The 16,870-nt window shown below is 50.8% G+C and overlaps 7 protein-coding genes across 7 annotated transcripts; 4 read left to right on the forward strand and 3 right to left on the reverse strand.

Annotated features, from left to right (window-relative positions):
* The first annotated feature begins 1,083 nt into the window (after positions 1-1,083).
* On the forward strand, positions 1,084-3,883 carry AUEXF2481DRAFT_43416 (uncharacterized protein). Its single transcript, XM_013485060.1, has one exon. It carries the CDS (start codon positions 1,582-1,584, stop codon positions 3,838-3,840), a length of 2,259 nt encoding a protein of 752 aa, XP_013340514.1. The 5' UTR covers positions 1,084-1,581; the 3' UTR covers positions 3,841-3,883.
* A 1,083-nt stretch (positions 3,884-4,966) lies between these two features.
* On the forward strand, positions 4,967-6,506 carry AUEXF2481DRAFT_43418 (uncharacterized protein). Its single transcript, XM_013485061.1, has one exon. The coding sequence runs from the start codon at positions 5,317-5,319 to the stop codon at positions 6,148-6,150; it is 834 nt and encodes a 277-aa protein (XP_013340515.1). The 5' UTR covers positions 4,967-5,316; the 3' UTR covers positions 6,151-6,506.
* Positions 6,507-6,710: 204 nt separating this feature from the next.
* On the forward strand, positions 6,711-7,172 carry AUEXF2481DRAFT_32501 (uncharacterized protein; the record flags this gene model as incomplete). Its single annotated transcript, XM_013485033.1, has 2 exons — positions 6,711-6,854; positions 7,011-7,172. The coding sequence occupies 2 exons, from the start codon at positions 6,711-6,713 to the stop codon at positions 7,170-7,172; spliced, it is 306 nt and encodes a 101-aa protein (XP_013340487.1).
* Positions 7,173-7,719: 547 nt separating this feature from the next.
* On the reverse strand, positions 7,720-8,249 carry AUEXF2481DRAFT_32502 (uncharacterized protein; the record flags this gene model as incomplete). The annotated part of the gene is made up of 2 exons (XM_013485034.1): positions 7,720-8,013; positions 8,142-8,249. The coding sequence occupies 2 exons, from the start codon at positions 8,247-8,249 to the stop codon at positions 7,720-7,722; spliced, it is 402 nt and encodes a 133-aa protein (XP_013340488.1).
* An 864-nt stretch (positions 8,250-9,113) lies between these two features.
* On the reverse strand, positions 9,114-10,416 carry AUEXF2481DRAFT_32503 (uncharacterized protein; the record flags this gene model as incomplete). The annotated part of the gene is made up of 4 exons (XM_013485035.1): positions 9,114-9,308; positions 9,374-10,039; positions 10,100-10,260; positions 10,329-10,416. 4 exons carry the CDS (start codon positions 10,414-10,416, stop codon positions 9,114-9,116), a joined length of 1,110 nt encoding a protein of 369 aa, XP_013340489.1.
* A 553-nt stretch (positions 10,417-10,969) lies between these two features.
* Positions 10,970-12,170, reverse strand: AUEXF2481DRAFT_91623 (uncharacterized protein). The gene is made up of 4 exons (XM_013485116.1): positions 11,890-12,170; positions 11,717-11,836; positions 11,467-11,661; positions 10,970-11,416 (listed from the first exon to the last, which is right to left on the reverse strand). The coding sequence occupies exons 1-4, from the start codon at positions 12,068-12,070 to the stop codon at positions 11,328-11,330; spliced, it is 585 nt and encodes a 194-aa protein (XP_013340570.1). The 5' UTR covers positions 12,071-12,170; the 3' UTR covers positions 10,970-11,327.
* A 277-nt stretch (positions 12,171-12,447) lies between these two features.
* On the forward strand, positions 12,448-16,549 carry AUEXF2481DRAFT_7996 (uncharacterized protein; the record flags this gene model as incomplete). The annotated part of the gene is made up of 8 exons (XM_013485012.1): positions 12,448-12,472; positions 12,540-13,454; positions 13,505-13,553; positions 13,607-13,805; positions 13,857-14,052; positions 14,105-14,193; positions 14,441-15,441; positions 15,493-16,549. 8 exons carry the CDS (start codon positions 12,448-12,450, stop codon positions 16,547-16,549), a joined length of 3,531 nt encoding a protein of 1,176 aa, XP_013340466.1.
* Positions 16,550-16,870: the final 321 nt, after the last annotated feature.

The raw sequence follows: 16,870 nt of genomic DNA on the forward strand, positions 1-16,870 counted from the left end.
CAAAGTGTGGAGGGTGTGGGTGACTGGCCAAAGAGGAGAGTCAAGAGACACCGTTCCGATAAGATAGAGGGCCGTTGGGGTGAAGCAATACTGTGGTCGGCCGCCGGAGGGCCTACCGAAGGTTTCCTGTATCGATGTAGCTACAGTTCTGAGACTGATAGCAAGCAGAGTCGTCAGCAAGGCACAAGCAATCAAGGCCTTGTGAGACGCCGATGGCTGGTGGACGCGTCGAATCAAGGAGATGCAGGTACAACAGACGCACTGCTCCGGAACAGACAGAGACACAACCACATGGCTATATAGGCAGTCGTAATGCTGGAAGGCAATAAAGGTTCGTCGTCGCTTAGGGTATACTCGCACATCGCATGACCCCTCTCTACACGGCTTGTTCAGCCCCGCGTTTGGAAGAGATGCGATGATTAAATCAAGGGGCCTGGGGCCTTTGCTCCGTCCAGCTTCTCATCCTTCAGGCTTTAGACAGTCGTCTCATCAGAGTTGTGGCTGACTGTCGAGAGATTGAGATCTGGCCCTTGCAGGAACGGGAGGTTGCGCATCCGCTGTCTCGTTCTCCATTGCGACGGGCCGAGGTGGGTGGCTGTGAGATCCGACACGAAAGTGCTTCACGGAGAGAGAGCTTCAGGTCAGGTCACGTTAGTGTTTGTCTTGAGTTTATGGCGACACAAGGTTGAAACAAGCAGGTGCGCAGAACGGATGCTGGACGGGCTTCGGAAGGTTGAACATGTGCAACTCGGAGTGTTTTTCTGTGCATCTCTACTTGGGATAAGAGGACAGCAAGCAAGTGGACGAGAGCAGTCTTTGAAGCTTGACCTTGTTGGCGCAAATTGACTGGCTAAGAGCATCGATAACCAACATCGATGCACTTGAGTTCACGTAGGTAGTTATCAGACGTCGGACACTTATATGTAGTTCATTTACAATACAAGATATCATCGCATTGAAGAGTATTTGGAAGGGCGTCCTGTGGCCAGCATGCTGGATGTCTCGAACAGGCTTGGCATCTTCCAACGTAGGTCTGCAATACGAAGCCGTCGTACTCCCCATCATCGCGACGTCCATCCAGCGACGACGTGTAGTATTCTTCCCGACGAGCATTGAGTGGTAGCAGTGAGTCCCTCTCCTCGTCCTGTACCTTGGCAAGCTTTCAGTCAGCGACAGCCGGCGTCGTACGAGACAGCAGCAGAAGGTGTGACTAAGATCTCGACTGACATCGTGCCCTCCGCCAGCAAAGCGCATACTTGGCCCTCGATCGACCATCACCGCCATCACTCGCTACCCACTCACGACGACTGTCGCTTACACCGACATCACCTTCCTCTGCTATCCACAGGAGCTGCCAGCGCCGACTTGTGTGATCCAACCCTTCTCCTCGCCTTCGACTGCCCGCCTTGAACACGTCGCGAAGCTCTGCCGATAGCGCGTTTCTCTGCCCATCTCTTCGCCGCCGCTCCCGCCCAGCCAATCCAGCAGCGGCTGGCCATTTTGTCCCGTCGGATTGGTTCAATGTTGAAGAAAAGAAGAAGCCGTCGCCCGTCTCTCGTCACCGCCTCCCTCCATTCCTAGATGGCCGATGGTGCCTTTCGGTTCCAAGGAGCCGGCCAGTATTTCTACCAACCACAGTCGCAGCGCCAGCTTCAGACTCGTCACGGCTCGCCCATCACCACCTCGCAACGAATCCCCTTCCACACCCAAGACACTCCCTCGCCCAATCGCTCCCCCGGCGCCAACTCGCCTGCGTTTACCATGTTTAATCAACATGGCATCCTCAACGGCAACAGTCACCAGCGCTTCCAGATGCACATGAACATGTCCAAGCAGTTCGGCCAGCAACAACAGTCTCAGCAAAATCTGCAGACTCACCATCAAAACCAAGGCCATTCTCAGCAGCAGCAACAACCCCACCACTCTCAACACCAGCAACACCACCACGATGCCTTTGCAAACCACTCGCACAACCTCTCGAGCTCGACTCCGCACTTTACCCCCAGCCACATGCAAAGCCAGACCCCGCTTAGCACGCATAGTCAGCTTAGCAAGCCTACCAGCGAGCATTGGCAGGAGCAGCTACGTCTGGCTCAAGCTTCGCGCGACGCAACACAGCCTCACTACTACGCTAGAAACGCCCATGTTGCTAGTCGACAAGCCATTGCCCAGTTGGGGCCCGGTGCTAGAAAGACCGAGGAGAACAAGGAAGAGCGTGGGAGGAGGATGCCCTATCATGACGAGAAGCACCCTTTCACCGCCATCGACTTTGGTGGCCAGGGTCTGCGTGCGCTTGCAGAGAACCTCTTCAAATACTATTTCCTCGAGAAGCTCTACGTCAATCAGAACAAGCTCAACTGGTTAGTGCCCGAGATTGGCATGCTACGCCGCCTCACTTTCCTCGACCTCTCTCAGAACGATCTTGCCATCATCCCAGCAGAGATCGGTATGCTCACAAATCTTCGAACCCTCCTCCTCATCGACAACAACCTTGTCGACTTGCCCAGCGAATTGGGCTATCTCTATCAACTGGAGACGCTCGGCCTCGAGGGCAACCCTCTGAATGATAACATCAAGGACCTCATTGCCGAGTCGGGCACTGGAGAACTGATCCGCACTCTACGTGAGCACGCCCAGGGTCCTGCACGGCCTGAGGAACGTGACTGGATCGTCCTCGACGAGGCTCCAGCTGGAGAGCAGGAGCGCTTTAGAGTCTACAGTCACAACATCCTCTGCGACAAATACACGACCGAAGCTCAATACGGTTACGCCCCTTCGCATGCCTTGCTGTGGGAGAACCGCAGAGAGGATCTTCTGAAACTTATCAGAGACAGTCGGGCTGACATTATCTGTCTGCAAGAGATTGACGCCGAGAGTTTCAATGAGTACTTCCGCCCGCAGCTCGCCCATAACGATTACAGGGGAATGTTCTGGCAAAAGTCTCGCGCCCACACCATGTCGGAGAAGAATGCCAAATTGGTCGATGGTTGCGCCACTTTCTACAACAATACCAAATACATCTTGCTTGACAAGCAGGTCGTTGAATTTGGACGTACTGCCATTAACCGCCCGGACATGAAGGGAGAACACGACATCTTCAACCGTGTCATGACTCGTGACGATATTGCTACCGTGGCGTTCCTCGAGAGCCGTCAGTCAGGCGCTCGTCAAATGGTAGTCAACCTCCACTTGTTCTGGGACCCGCAGTTCAAGGATGTCAAGGTTGTCCAAGTTGCCATTCTATTGGAGCAGCTCAATCGTCTGAGCAGAGAGTACGCCAAATGGCCTGCACTCAAAGACAAAGAATTGTTCCGCTATGCCAATGGTGACGAAGTCGATGAGGAACCTGTCGAGAAAGCACCGCCTGCACCCTCGCAAGAATATGCGTCCAATACTGACATTCCGCTCATTATCTGTGGCGATTTCAACAGTACTTCCGAAAGTGGTGTCTACGACTTGCTGGAACACGGCTCGCTCTCATCCTCACACGACGACCTGGCCGGCCGCAAGTATGGTAATTTCACGAAGGAGGGTATGGCCCATCCTTTCAGCTTGAAGTCGTCCTACTCGCACATTGGCGAACTAGATTTCACCAATTACACGCCTACCTTCGTCGGATGCATCGACTACATTTGGTACTCGACGAATGCCTTGAATGTCACTGGCCTGCTCGGAGAAATCGACAAGCAATACCTCAGCCGAGTACCTGGGTTCCCTCACATCCATCAACCCTCTGATCACATCAACCTTCTGGCCGAGTTTGCAGTCAAAGTCAGGAAAGAGTCAAAGAGATCGGAGGCAGACTTCGGGCATAGCTCGCATGATCACAGGCATCGATAAGTCGACTCGATGCCTCAAACAATGACTATAACAACAACGCAAAAAACTCATATATTCTCACGCATTGAAGGGACCGGAATGGGAGGATGGAGGAGCTTGTAAGGAGTCTTACGTCTAGTTGTTTTTCTCTCTGCTCTTGGAAATGAGGCGCTTTATCGATCAGGACCCGGGGAAGCTAGCTTGCTGCTTTCGAGGGAAACATGGGAGTGGGAAGCAGATCTTCTTCCCGGACGTGCCGACAAGGGGGAAACAGGTCTGCTTTTGGTACAAGGGAGGAAGATGGATCAAGGGGCAATCTTTGACAACGTTTTTTGTGGTTTTTACTTTTCTTTTTTCGGGTGTTTTCTCTCTTTTCCCAAGCTACACTTTTTTCCCTCTTCTTGGACCTTCTTTTTATTCGCCCGCTGCATGTCTGAATTGATGCAAATGTTTGTGTGTGGTGAGGCAGTGTTGCACTTGGGCATGTAAAGAGTGAATGACTCTTGATTGCAATTCTTCCGTCTCGTCTTGATGTGTATTGAGTGTTTCTAAGAAATAACGTAATGTGTATCTGGTATAGATGGTTGTTTATGATGAGAGGATGTATCAAATACTACGATGGTCGAAGTTAACACGTATGACACCGGCCTCGTCACTCCATTCGTTTCCGCTTGCATGTTTGGTGCTATTAGTCGTTCTCACGAGATCACATCCTCGCTGTGCTCTTTGCCGTGTGTTGGTGGTGGTGTTCGTGGTGAACCTGGAGCTGTGAGCAAAGACAAGATTATCGAGATCGTGTAGCAGGCTCATTTCACTCCAGACATCTACTAGATAGCCCAGAGATGTTGCTAAATACCTATGTCCATGGATGATTTGTTAGGATTGAAGTTTTCATGACTGTGTCGTGAGCATATCGCCGTTGCAGGATTAGATCGATCCATGACCAGGGTGGTCCCCTCAGCCATGTCCACACGCATAAAGTTATGTAGGTCTTGGCGCTATGTACAGGATTGTGCTCCAGGACTCCTTTAGCAGCGCTTAGATAGTCCTTGATCCCCGCTTGCATCATGGATAGGGCTGTGGCGCCTCCAGCTGAGCCCAAGTAAGCAGGTGTCTGAACAGGCCTCACCGACGCCTTCTCTTGTCTATAATCCCTTCCAGCGAGTCAAGCTTGTGGTACTCAGTCCGAACAGACGCCAGTTCGAAAACAGCAGTAAGCTACTGCAGCACTAAGGCATAGTACTCAGGGCCCAGTGTCGGTCTCTGACTTGTGCTATCTGGTACTTCATCACGTCGTCCTTTGGTTTCGTCACTTCACGTTGCTTCCACCTTGACACCTACTGTCTCGGCCCATCTGCTTTTGTGACCTTTGTTGACCTCTTTGCTTGACTTTTCGTTCGTCCGTCTATCTTGAGCTCTTTCGCTTCTCCCATCTGCAGTCACCACGCCATCAACTCGATCAGCTCATCACTCCACACATCCGGGTCAAGTACAATCATGGCTACCAAAGCTCACTGTGCCTACTGCTTTGAGGTGCTCGTCGCCAGCTTCGAAAGTCGCCAACCCCTGTCTCTGTCACAAGTCGAAGATCTCTGGACCGCTCAGAATGGACATGAAGAGGAGGAAGACACACCCGATACGAATGATGAAGACAACGAGCTAGAGTCGAGCACGAGCCGTGTTCCTGCCATCTCACGCCTTCTCGACTCCGACACACCCGCCTCCAACTCTTCCTCATCGAGCTTGACATCGTCCACACAACCCTCGACCTCCTCAAGCAGCACATCTCTATCCTCCCGCTCCGCCATAAGCCCCTCAGACTCGTACCCTCTCTTTGTGACCTGGAACACAATCTCCCCACGCAACACCCACCAGAAGACCCTCCGCGGTTGCATCGGCACCTTCAAGCCTCTGCCCCTCGAACATGGACTTGCCGATTATGCTTTGACCTCTGCCTTTGAAGATACTCGCTTCCCGCCCATTCCTGCTTCACAGCTTTCACAGCTGCAGTGTTGTGTCACGCTACTCACTAATTTCAGCAACCCGACTAAAGATGTCATGGCGTGGGAGGTGGGGAAACATGGTATAAAAATTAGTTTCAAATTCCAGGGAAGGAATCTGGGAGCTACGTATTTGCCTGACGTCGCGAAAGAGCAGGGGTGGACTAGAGAGGAGGCGTTGATCAGTTTGATGAGGAAGGCTGGGTGGAGTGGAAGGAAGGATGAGTGGAGGAAGGTTGCTGCTGCTATGGAGTTGATTACTTACGAGGGCAAGAAGGTGGATTTGGGGTATGCTGAGTTCAAGGAGTGGAGGGACAGGGTTGGAAAGTAGGTGTGGTTTCAACTTCACTGGCGCTCTCAGCTTTCTCTTATGGCTCTTACGACACGGCGTTGGCACCTCATGGAACATGCGAACTTTTGGTCCTCACCACCCTTTCTTTTAATACACAGAGCTGGCTTTCCTCGTCTCTTTGCTCCCCTTTCATCTCTTTTCTTCTTATCGCCGATTCTGAAAGTTTTGGTGTTGCGCGTTGAATCGTCCTCGCCGCTTACCCTTTCCCATAGCGATCACGACCGTCTTGTCTTTCCCATAGCGATTTCTTGTTACCAATCTTGCCCACACAACAATCGAACATTTTTCAACGAAAAAATCAAAGCAAAACAATATGCCGATATCGTCTCTCACAGATAGGCCAAAAGTCCGTTTGTCAAGGGTACAAAAAGAGTAGAAATCCCCACGTGTTGTTGATTTTCCTCTTCTCCACTTACTGTTTTGCCTTGTTGGTTTTGGCATACCAAGTCGAATTTGCCTCACCCTGTCATTCGCCTATTACCATCACTACCAATTATTGAAAGACACTTGAGAAGAAAGACAAAGGGATAAGATAAAAAATGTCAGAAACAACAAACGATCAAACGAGATATAAATTCATCTACTTTGTTCCTCCATCTTCTCTTACCGCAACAAAAGAAGCAATCTTCTCCACCTCTTTGGCTGGAAGATTTCCTGCTTCTGAGCCTTTGTATACTGATGTTGTAAGTTTTCTACTCTGCCCTTTTTGCAATCTCCTTGCATTTTCACCCCTAGTCATTTTGCATCTCCCTCGCTCGCCCCTCTCATTCTCATCTACCATCTACCATAACCAAACATATACAAGACCCTAGTACTAACAACTCTATGACAACAACCAGTGTTTCCACACTTCAGGAACAGGAAATTTCACCCCCTCAACAACATCATCTCCTCACATAGGAACCCCAGGTCACCAAGAAATTCTCGAGGAATTAAAAGTAGAGTTGCAAATCACAGGTGCGGAAAATGTAAAGACTGTGGTGAAGGTCTTGAAAGAGTGAGTTTTTTCCCCCTCCAATTTCCTCACCCCCTTTGAAAGAAAGAAGAAAAAAAAAAGTCCTTGTTGTTGCTCTTCTCTCTGTGATAGAGGCAAAGGGAAAGGAAGAAAAAAAAGAGGCCAAGGCAAGAGGCTGACAGGAGTCATACAGAGCTCATCCTTATGAAATTTGCGTATACGAGGTTTATAAGATGGAGGACTTTTAGATTGGTTCACAAGGTTTTGCAAAAGGCGCAAAAAGGAAAGGAGAGGACGAGGAAACGGAGCAAAGAGAAAGAGCCGGACCATTGGTACGGCATTTCAGACGACGGAAAGACGAGAACAAACTGGCCTACATGAGTCTTAGGATGACAGGAGGCATGACCGGGTCTATAACAGGAAACGATCTTTGCACAAAGGAAGAACACGGCAGCAAGAGTTAGACCGTAGAACCCGTTAATTGGCACGAGCAAACCATCTCAAGTGCAGTATCATAATGTCCCAAGCCAAACAAAAGAAAAATGGAAAAGTCATTGCAGGATGATGAAACCTCAGTAGCAGTTACCGCCCAATCACTCGCTCTTTGAAACCTCCTCCGTGTTGAATTGATGCATACAGATGAAGCTGGTTGCAATGTTGTCAAATGTGACATTGGCGAGGTCGAAGATTCCAGGGTACTTGATGTTGCCACGGTAGAACATGGTGTCGTTGCAGTGTCCTTGCATCAACATACAGTCGGCGCCTGGGTCAGGTCCGAAGGACGAGACTTGCTTGCTCAGCTCTGTTGGGAAGTCGACGCAGCTGTTGAAGGGTTGGCGGAACCAAGCGCAGACGTCGGTGAAATTGGCACCTGTACATGCGTAGACCTGTGTGGCGTTAATTGGAAGCACTGTAGATAATTGATGTGAAGTAGTTCGATGTGATTCGATGCAGAGTGTTGAATGGCATTGGGTTGAAGTTGAAGAAGATTGTGAGGGAAGAAGTATCAACTTACGTCGCCGGAATCACGAGGCTGCAGAGGTTGAGTGAGGTAGCCAGGCTTGGTGGGAAAGGCGGTGACAGCTGCTACGAAGAGCGAAACGAAGGCCGTGATGAACTGCATAATGGACAGTTGTGCCGGCGATAATGAGAAGATGGTTGTTCTTGATGTTACTTGACTGAGGATATGCTTATAAGTCGTTGATTGATGATATAAGGCCTGCGAAGCAAAGAAGAACTGGAATGCTCTGATGCTGACTGAATGCAGAAAGATGTTTTGTTTATTGCTGAAACTTGATGAAAGCGGACGCTCGTCTGGGTTTTGTTGGAAAGCCCGATGGTCGTGCAAAGCAGGAAGTCGCAAGCAGCGTCATATTGTTAGCGGTAGCCCCTTCCCACGTTGATGGACGTGGGCGATCAACATCATGAGTGCCTGCATGTTATATGCTGACGTCTAGGCAGGAAGCCGTCTCTGCTCATCACGACCTCTTCAAGCCGGTGATCTGCGGTCATGGTACCTGCCTCGTTGTTTCAGAACCCAACTGCCAAGCTATAGTATATCGTTCATCAGACTACCTTTATGATGAGAATGTTCTCGTAACTCCTGTATTGGGATCAATGCGTCACGAGTAAATGCAGAGACAAGTTAAATGAGATGGAGGCAAGAGCGAGAAGAATCCGACTTGGCGAAACGCGTCGACGTGTGACGGTCTTGCGGAGAAGCTTGTTCATCATGATTCCCAGCCACCACGCGAGTCACCACCGGAACACTAATCTTCTTGTGGTAGCTCAAATGTCTGCTCATGACGATGCTGCACTTTTATGTGACATCGTCAACGTGTTTGAAGGGTCACAAGGACTACAGCTCGGCCGAAAGGATAAACACGACACCTAGGTATTTGTTGATATGCAAGAGTCACCTTCTGTCGAGACACTTCCGTCCGGGAGGCCAGGAGACAATTGATATTCAATGTGTATTTGCGACACATCAAATACCGACTGCTTTCAGAATCTCCTCGACACCACTCTTAGGACTGCCTGGCACTACCTCTTTCCAGACCTCATCCCTGATACGCTTATCGTTATCGAGTACGCTCCAGTTCGGACTGTGCTCTGCCTTGAGCCACTTGAAGTCATCGACCTGGTCATACAGATTTGCGACTTCTTTGTCCTTTTCTGTAACCTTGTGTCAATTGTTAGCGTAAGAATCTCAACTTCTTCGATGTTAAAGAGGAGATGTGGACTTACATAACACTCTGGTAATTCTGCAAACTCGATACCCTCACAATCCTCAATGATAGGCCTGCTCTTGCAAAGCATGTAGACTTTGATATTTTTGCTCTCATGCATACGGAATTGTCTCGTAGCCACCACCAAGACGGTATTGCTGACATTTGTGATGTGAATTGCACCGTCAACATGTCCACACACAATCAGTGACTTTTTGATGTTCTTCAGTGTAAGAGTTGCAAATGCAGAAGTAGAAGCAATGCTCATATCAATTACGCTATCACGGACGTTGGTGACAGTACCGGACGTGCCATTCGTCGCGTGAGTGGCTGAAGAAGGTAGCATGACATGTATGTTGTTGTGATTGGAGATGTGAATTTTGTCGGCTCTGGAGAAGGAGAGTTTGCGAATGCCATCGGTGGTCGTATTGGTATCATCAGGCTTAGAGTCATCGATGACAGGCCCGTTAGCAGGTGTATGTGGCATAGTCAATGGCGTCGTTGCAAAAGAGAAGACTCCGGATGAGAAGTTGCTGTTAGACTGAAGGAGGCGCTTCCTCGCTGCTAATTCCGCTGCATCGTTGATAGAGATTGCAGAGGCATTCTTCTTCTTGAACGCAAACTTGGGCTTCGGTGCTGCTTGAGCTCGTGTCTTCTGGAGTTTCTCGGACAGTGCTTTAATGGCCTACAAAAGGTCAACATCAACTTCCAAGGACTGTTGGCTATAATGGGTAGTGGTATTGACCTCGCTGTATGTTCGTTGATCATGCGCTGGAAGAGATCCAGAAATGTCTTTCACGTCGTTGGAAAGTCTCGATATGCCAGCTAGGCAGTGGTCGATGGCATCCGCTCGTTCGCCACCAGATGTGCCATGATCCTGGATGATCTGCATCTGCTCCTGCAATGCTGGAGTATAGTATGTCAGAAAATATGTCCTGTCTCGATCTTCTGACGATATGGTGCAGCGCACATACCAGCGACTTCGGTCTGGAAGTACCGGAAGAACCGTTCTTGCTCACTCATCTCGAGTCTTGGTGATGGATTCACGGCAATGGTAGTCATGGAGAGAGAAGATGGCTTAAGAGTGTCTGCTTAGAAAAGTGGGCTGTGTCAGAGATGGATGATAGACAAAAGCGAAGTGGGAGAGTAGCGCATATAGAAGTCTTGTCTCGCAGCACGGCACATGAGCACAGCAGCTCGATCCTGATGTCACCAGTACTGATATGTAGAGTTGTATCAGAGGTCTTGGACGAGCGAACAAAATCCCGCGGTGAAAATGATCGGCGGGTATTCAGACGTTCTTCCAAGGAGCCTCAACAGGGCGGTGTAGCATGCAGGTGCTTTGTGGGAAGTACCTATCGACCTTACCTGTTGGTTGTGTCAAGACCAGCACACTTCATCTAGGTTGTGCTGCCCTTGTCGTTGTTCTGTTTGTGCCTCTTTGGATGACGATCTTTTCGTCCCCCACTTCGATCATGATGCGGGGCTGAAGGAGTGGAAGCGGGTGTTCCTGCCTCCGGGGAACAACCGTGTTACAGAATTGACATGTCACTTGCACAATCCTCATCATAACGAGGTTGGCAGATATTCAGGATGGAAGTTGTATGCTATAGGTGAGAGATCAGACAGACGGGGGATCAGATACTGGTTCATCTTCTCATATACCACTTGCAATCATATGTCGAAGCATGAACGGCAGACTATGAAAGTCTATTCTAGTTCGCGTAACGCGCACTCAGTGGACTCTTCACTATACTTGCCATTCAGGCACAAATCATGGCATATGTGGTGTCAATGAAAAGCAAAGACGATCCCGCTCCGAGCGACCGTCCTGCGCATGTGGTTCCGGCCAATATGTAAGACGATCGTGTCATGCTTCACGCGAAGCCGCCCAGGATTATATGAGTATCTCGAAGGTATGATCTTGGACAGAGGAAATAACGGCGTAAAAGGTATCTACAAATATTGAGAGTCTATGAAGAAGCAGCGGTTGGCACTTGGATGCCGTAGTTTTGCTGGAGTCTCTCTGCTCTTCTCTCGGGGTATCCAGGTCCGTAGATTCCTGTCATCATTAGCGTGTGTGCCTCTATCAGAGGAGTCGGATCATCATACCGCGTCCCTCGCCGACCTGCTGAAGAGTCTCCTCCATTGGTCTCCTTCTGTTCTTGCGCAAGTATTCTTTTCGGGCAACCTCGTCCACTGTGTCATCAACTTGGTAGCCGGTGATCTTGCCACCAGCAAAGTGCCAGGTACCGAGGATCACAGCCAGAGCAGTTCCGTAACCAGCGACGGCGGGAGCGGTGCGGACTGTGAGGAGCTTAGCAATTGCATTGGTGGACTCATTGGAGTCGTTGTAGCGTACGTCTGAGACCGAGCATTGCACCACCGGCGAGACCACCCCAGGCGGAGTTCCAGGCGTCGTCTCTTTGTCTAAGGTTGGCTGATGCGCACCTGGTGAATTCGTAGGCGGCTCCCATGGCGCCTGGCGGGGTTGTTAGATAGCTTCTTCCGGCCAATGGTGCTTCAATCGCATACCGTAGACAGCGGTAGTTCCACCGAACTTTGTGAAGGCGCCCATAGCACCATGGTTCTGCTTGGTGAGGGTGTTTTGGACGGTCGAGACGAAGAGACCAGCACCAGTGGTGACCATGGCGGCCTTGATCGCGGAGCCCAGAGAGTCCTTGGCGCGGTAGGGTTGCTCCTCTTGTGAAGCCATGTTGATGTTGATCGAGTACGTCGTTGGCGGGAGGACTGTCAAGCTCGATTCCAGATGATGGTGTCGCTGCTGCCGGCTCGTGAGGTGTCGCGCTTTCCGCTCTTGGCACTCGCTGCTGACCTTTGACGCGCTAAGGGCTTCGGAAGGCGGCGCGGGATTGTGGCTCGTGCATGCACCTTCCATGGCTGGCGTCTCTGACGTAAATGCTTTCCATGTGAATGTGAGCAGCGACTGGCCCAAATCTTGTGATTGCCTAACGCGACAGTTCGAAGGAAACATTCCCTACGACCACGAGTCGATCCCCACTTGTTGTCTGTTGAGACTTCTCCGGCCAACCACTCCCTCTCTCCTAGACTTCCCACGACAGAGTTACGGCCATGTCTCTCCGGGCTTCGCAACCTGGTAACTTACTAGCCGCCTTCACAACATCTACTTCAAGATGGACTCGCTAACCACGTCCTCGTGATAGGTAAGACTGCGCCCAAGTTCTTGCATGATCTCCTCCGGCTCGATCCCCAATCCGTACACTCGAACCGCAACATCCTCGTCGACAATCCTCCACAGTTCGATGGCGATGCTCGTACTGGTCCGCCTTTGGTCTTGGACAGAGGCAGCTGCAAGCACGAATACTACTCTCACTTAGAAAGATGTAACTTGCCGCGTATCGATGAGGCAGCCCAGCAGGATACCCGCTGGACAGTCGCTGCTTCCTGCAGGAAATGCCGCCTTTACCTCACCCTCACTCTCGACTACCCAGACACTGGCTGCAGACAACCATGTCCCAATAGCGTTTACCCGCTGCATCATCTTCGCCACCAGTCGACCGACTCCTCACAAGTCAGCTACCACTTTGAGTGCTCCAACATTGCATGTCAAGCACACGTTCACGTTGCATACGAGCAACCTGTCCTGTCCAAAGCAGACATCCTACTTCTCACCGATGCACAAGCCTTGAGTAGACGCCATGAGAGTATCCTAGAAAGTACCCCGGATCGCGCCGGTGTAAAATTGGCAACTCCCTTGGACGTCTTCACTCGCCTCAAGAGATACGTCTCGGATTCCCTGATCACAAGCAATGCTAGACGCAGCTTTCCCGCTAGGAACAAGAAATTCATGGAAGCCTTCGGAACAGACTGTGATGCGATACTCTACCGTTTGGGTTTCACGAGGGGCGAAGACACTGAAGGCGAGGACCAATGGAAGCTGCCTTCGCCAATGTCATTTGACGACCCGGATCTGTTGCGTCATACTCTTGAGAAACTGATCGTGGAGGTGCAATACTTGATTGACGACTATTGTGCTAGCCATGCAACGCCCAATCCCTCTCGACCGACTTATCAGGATGCAAAGTTAGATATGGCACGCACGTTGAGTGCCCAAGCCTGTACGACAAGTCAACAATTCTGTACGATGTATACGCTAACTGTTGTGCAGATGATAAAGTTCCTGGACGCAACTTGGCTTCAGGAGAAGAGGACCATCCGTGAGTTCAATCCAATTAGACAAAACGAGAGTTAGGGCTGACCCTCGAGTTAGGTATTATGCTAGTCTTGGTGCTCTCGGTGACTTCTCGGATCGTCTCATCGCCTTCTGCTATGACCGCCAGGCTGCAAGCGACCCTTCAGAAGGGCCGTACTATTTCGATTGTCTTCACGATCTCGCGACCAACAGAGGGAGCGAGCTACTGATCATGAAGTCATCTACGCTCGCATCTCAGGACGTCTTGAGCAAGAAGGTATGGCCGACTCGCTGATTGTGCCATGTCTGGGGCTAATGAAATACGCAGGATATCAATCAAGCATACAAGGCTCTTGGTGTTGATCAAGACTCACAGCACACGATCAGCGACGAACATGTCATCGGTATTTACAGATCACGCTGGTCGGACACTGGGCCTCAAGGACAGGCCGATCTGAAGTTAGCCCTGAAGACATTGGGTCATGCCAGGAAGAGTCGATCACTAATTGATGCTGCCGCGGATAGTGAGTTCAGATCTACGATAAATCCTATGATTCCCCAAGCTAACTTTGGCAGCTGTTGAAACAAACGAACAGGCACTTTCATGGCTTGGCGCTGATGCCACCCAGCCTGACGATATGATAGTCGCACTTTATGGTGTCAAAGTGAGTAATTTTCTGCTGTGCACCTTTTTCCGTCTCCAATTTCACGTTCGCGCTTTTTAAGCCTGGAAAGATTCACGAAACCACTAGCTTCGCCCCCCCAAACGCAACGTCTGTTTGCTCGTTCGCTGTTTGCACAGTCGCACAAGTAAACACTATACCACCCGCCTGGGCAGCAGGTCCTATCTGCCTTCTCTATCGCTTGCTCAAAAGCTCGGCATTGTTCCCGTTACTGACAAAAGTCCTTCAGGTCAACGATGATCCATCAACCAAGGATCTTGCGCGTCAAGCCATTGAATTGATTACCGCACACCGCAAAAGCGAAATGTTACAAAGTTGGCTTGCCACTGGCGAGATGACACCCGCAGCAATGTCTCTTGAAGATGCTCTCAAACATTTCGAGATCGAAAATCTCGACGGCGTAGACCCTGAGGTGCTGGAAGTGGTGTTTGGTATGGCTCCAGATGGTCCTGTCAAGGACAGAGCAGTATCGACCATTCGAAAAGCTATGGAAGATCGTAAGCCTTCGACAGAAACCTGGCCAGTCGGATTGATCAGCCACGGCAATACTTGCTACCTCAACAGTCTTCTCCAGTACTACTTCACCATCAAGCCTCTCCGAGAACTGGTCCTCGACTTCGATAAGTACAAGTACGATCTTACAACTCAAGGCGCTAAAGAAGAGCGGGTTGGCAACCTCCATCGCCCGGTGTATGAGATCGAGTCTTTCCAGAGCCTCACCAACGATCTTCGCCACCTGTTCGAGCGAATGATCAAGGACCGCGGACCGGCTGTCAGACCTGAGGCGGATCTGGTCTGCCGTGCTTTCTTGAAGCCCTCTAATCCAGAAGCAGATACCACTGGTTCTCAGAAGGACGAGGCAGTGGACGTCAACATGACCACAACCGAGAGCGAGAGCCACCCTGCCGATGTGGCGACTTCTGGTAGCGTGGAGGAGCTGACAACAGTCTCCCAAGCCAGTTCAACGACATTACAAGACGATGCTGTGCTTACCCCGCCAGCTACGCCGAAGGCAGAGAAGGAAGGCGAACTCCTTGCCCCGCCATTACCGCCTAGAAGGCCCGAAACACCCTCGCAGCAAACCAGGACGAACCTCGAGAAAGCAGAGGAGGCTGCCAGACAACAACAAGATGTCGCGGAAGTCATGGAGGAGCTATTGACAAGACTGAGAGCTTCCATCAAGCCGCTTGGTCAAGACGCTCAGGGAGAGCAGCTGGACCAACTTCGGGAGTAAGTACTTTTTCACTTGCACAAGCCAATATACTGACTGCTTGGTTTCAGTATCTTCAACATGCGGATTATGGACACAATTATTCCCGAAGACGAGCAAGCTTCGACGAAGGAAGACGACTTCACCAACTTGATGCTGTTGCCTCCATACGAGCCTACCGACATCTACTCTGCTCTTGATAGAGTCCTTGACCTTCATCTGGAACCAGAAGCCAGCAAGCCAGTCAACGTGTACAAGACCTTGAAGTCCTTCCCACCTATTCTCCAGATCAGCATCAATCGGATTCGTCTGGGTCGCGACGGCAAGCCAGTCAAGAGCGTTGATCGCATCAGACTCGAAGAGACTCTGTACATGGATCGCTACTCAGAGGATGACGCCATCCTCGCTCGACGCAAGCAATGCTGGGAGTGGCGAAGACGTCTACGTGGTCTCCAGGCCGAGAAAGAAATCATACAGAAGACCGAGGTCGGTATTGATGGACCGTCAGCACTCGATGGTGTAGGTGAATGGTTAGCGACTCTTCATGAAGTGGATGCACTACTTGCAGAAGTAGGCGTCGACGCTCTCAACGTTCCCGAGTCACTCGCCTTAGATCTCCAACAAGAGAGCATCCTCCAGCGTGCCCGTCTGACCGTCATAGACAAGGAAGTACGAGAGCTGGAAGGGAGCATCGCCAAACAGTTCTCAGGACCTGACTTTGAGAGGCTGAAGTACCGTCTTCATGCCGTGTTCTTCCATCGTGGTAGCACGGGACATGGTCACTACTGGACCTACATCTACGACATCCAAAACAACATGTGGCGGTTGTACAACGACGAGAAGGTCGAGCAGTTTGACAAGCTCAACGATATTCTCAACGCAGATAGCTGGATGCAGGGTACGCCCACATACGCCGTGTATGTCCGAGACGATACCAAGGAACAGTTCGTTCAGCCGTTGTGCCGCGATGTGGAAGAAGTTGCCGACGAACCAATGCCCGACGCGCCGATGCTGTCAGAGCCGATCCCGTCCGAGCCCAATTACACTGCCTTGCCTGAGGCCGACAGGATCCAAGAGGTGGGTGATTGGAACAAGGTAGAGGCCCCACAGAACACGGTGAATTGGTAGGCGTGGTGAAGAGATCCAGAGCAGTATACTCACTGCTTTCTTCGTAGACCACAACCCCTTCACCCACCGGCGGTCGATTGAGTCAAAAAGGTGCAGTCACCAAGCCCGAGCCGAGACCCAAGCCAAAGTTCATAACGTATGGACGAACACACCAGTAGTACAAAAGGCTGAAGGAGAAGATAAAAGCTCGAAAAGAGTGGCTTTTGGGACACAAGGAACATCTGTTGCATTCTTCATGGCGCAGTGAGAGCTTTAGCATGCATGGCGAGGAAAGCAGAGATGGTCGCTCGGTAGCATCGTTATGGTAGAGTTGCTTTGTTG

The sequence above is a fragment of the Aureobasidium subglaciale genome (assembly GCF_000721755.1).
Source record: "Aureobasidium subglaciale EXF-2481 unplaced genomic scaffold scaffold_24, whole genome shotgun sequence".
Classification (NCBI taxonomy): Eukaryota; Fungi; Ascomycota; class Dothideomycetes; order Dothideales; family Saccotheciaceae; genus Aureobasidium; species Aureobasidium subglaciale.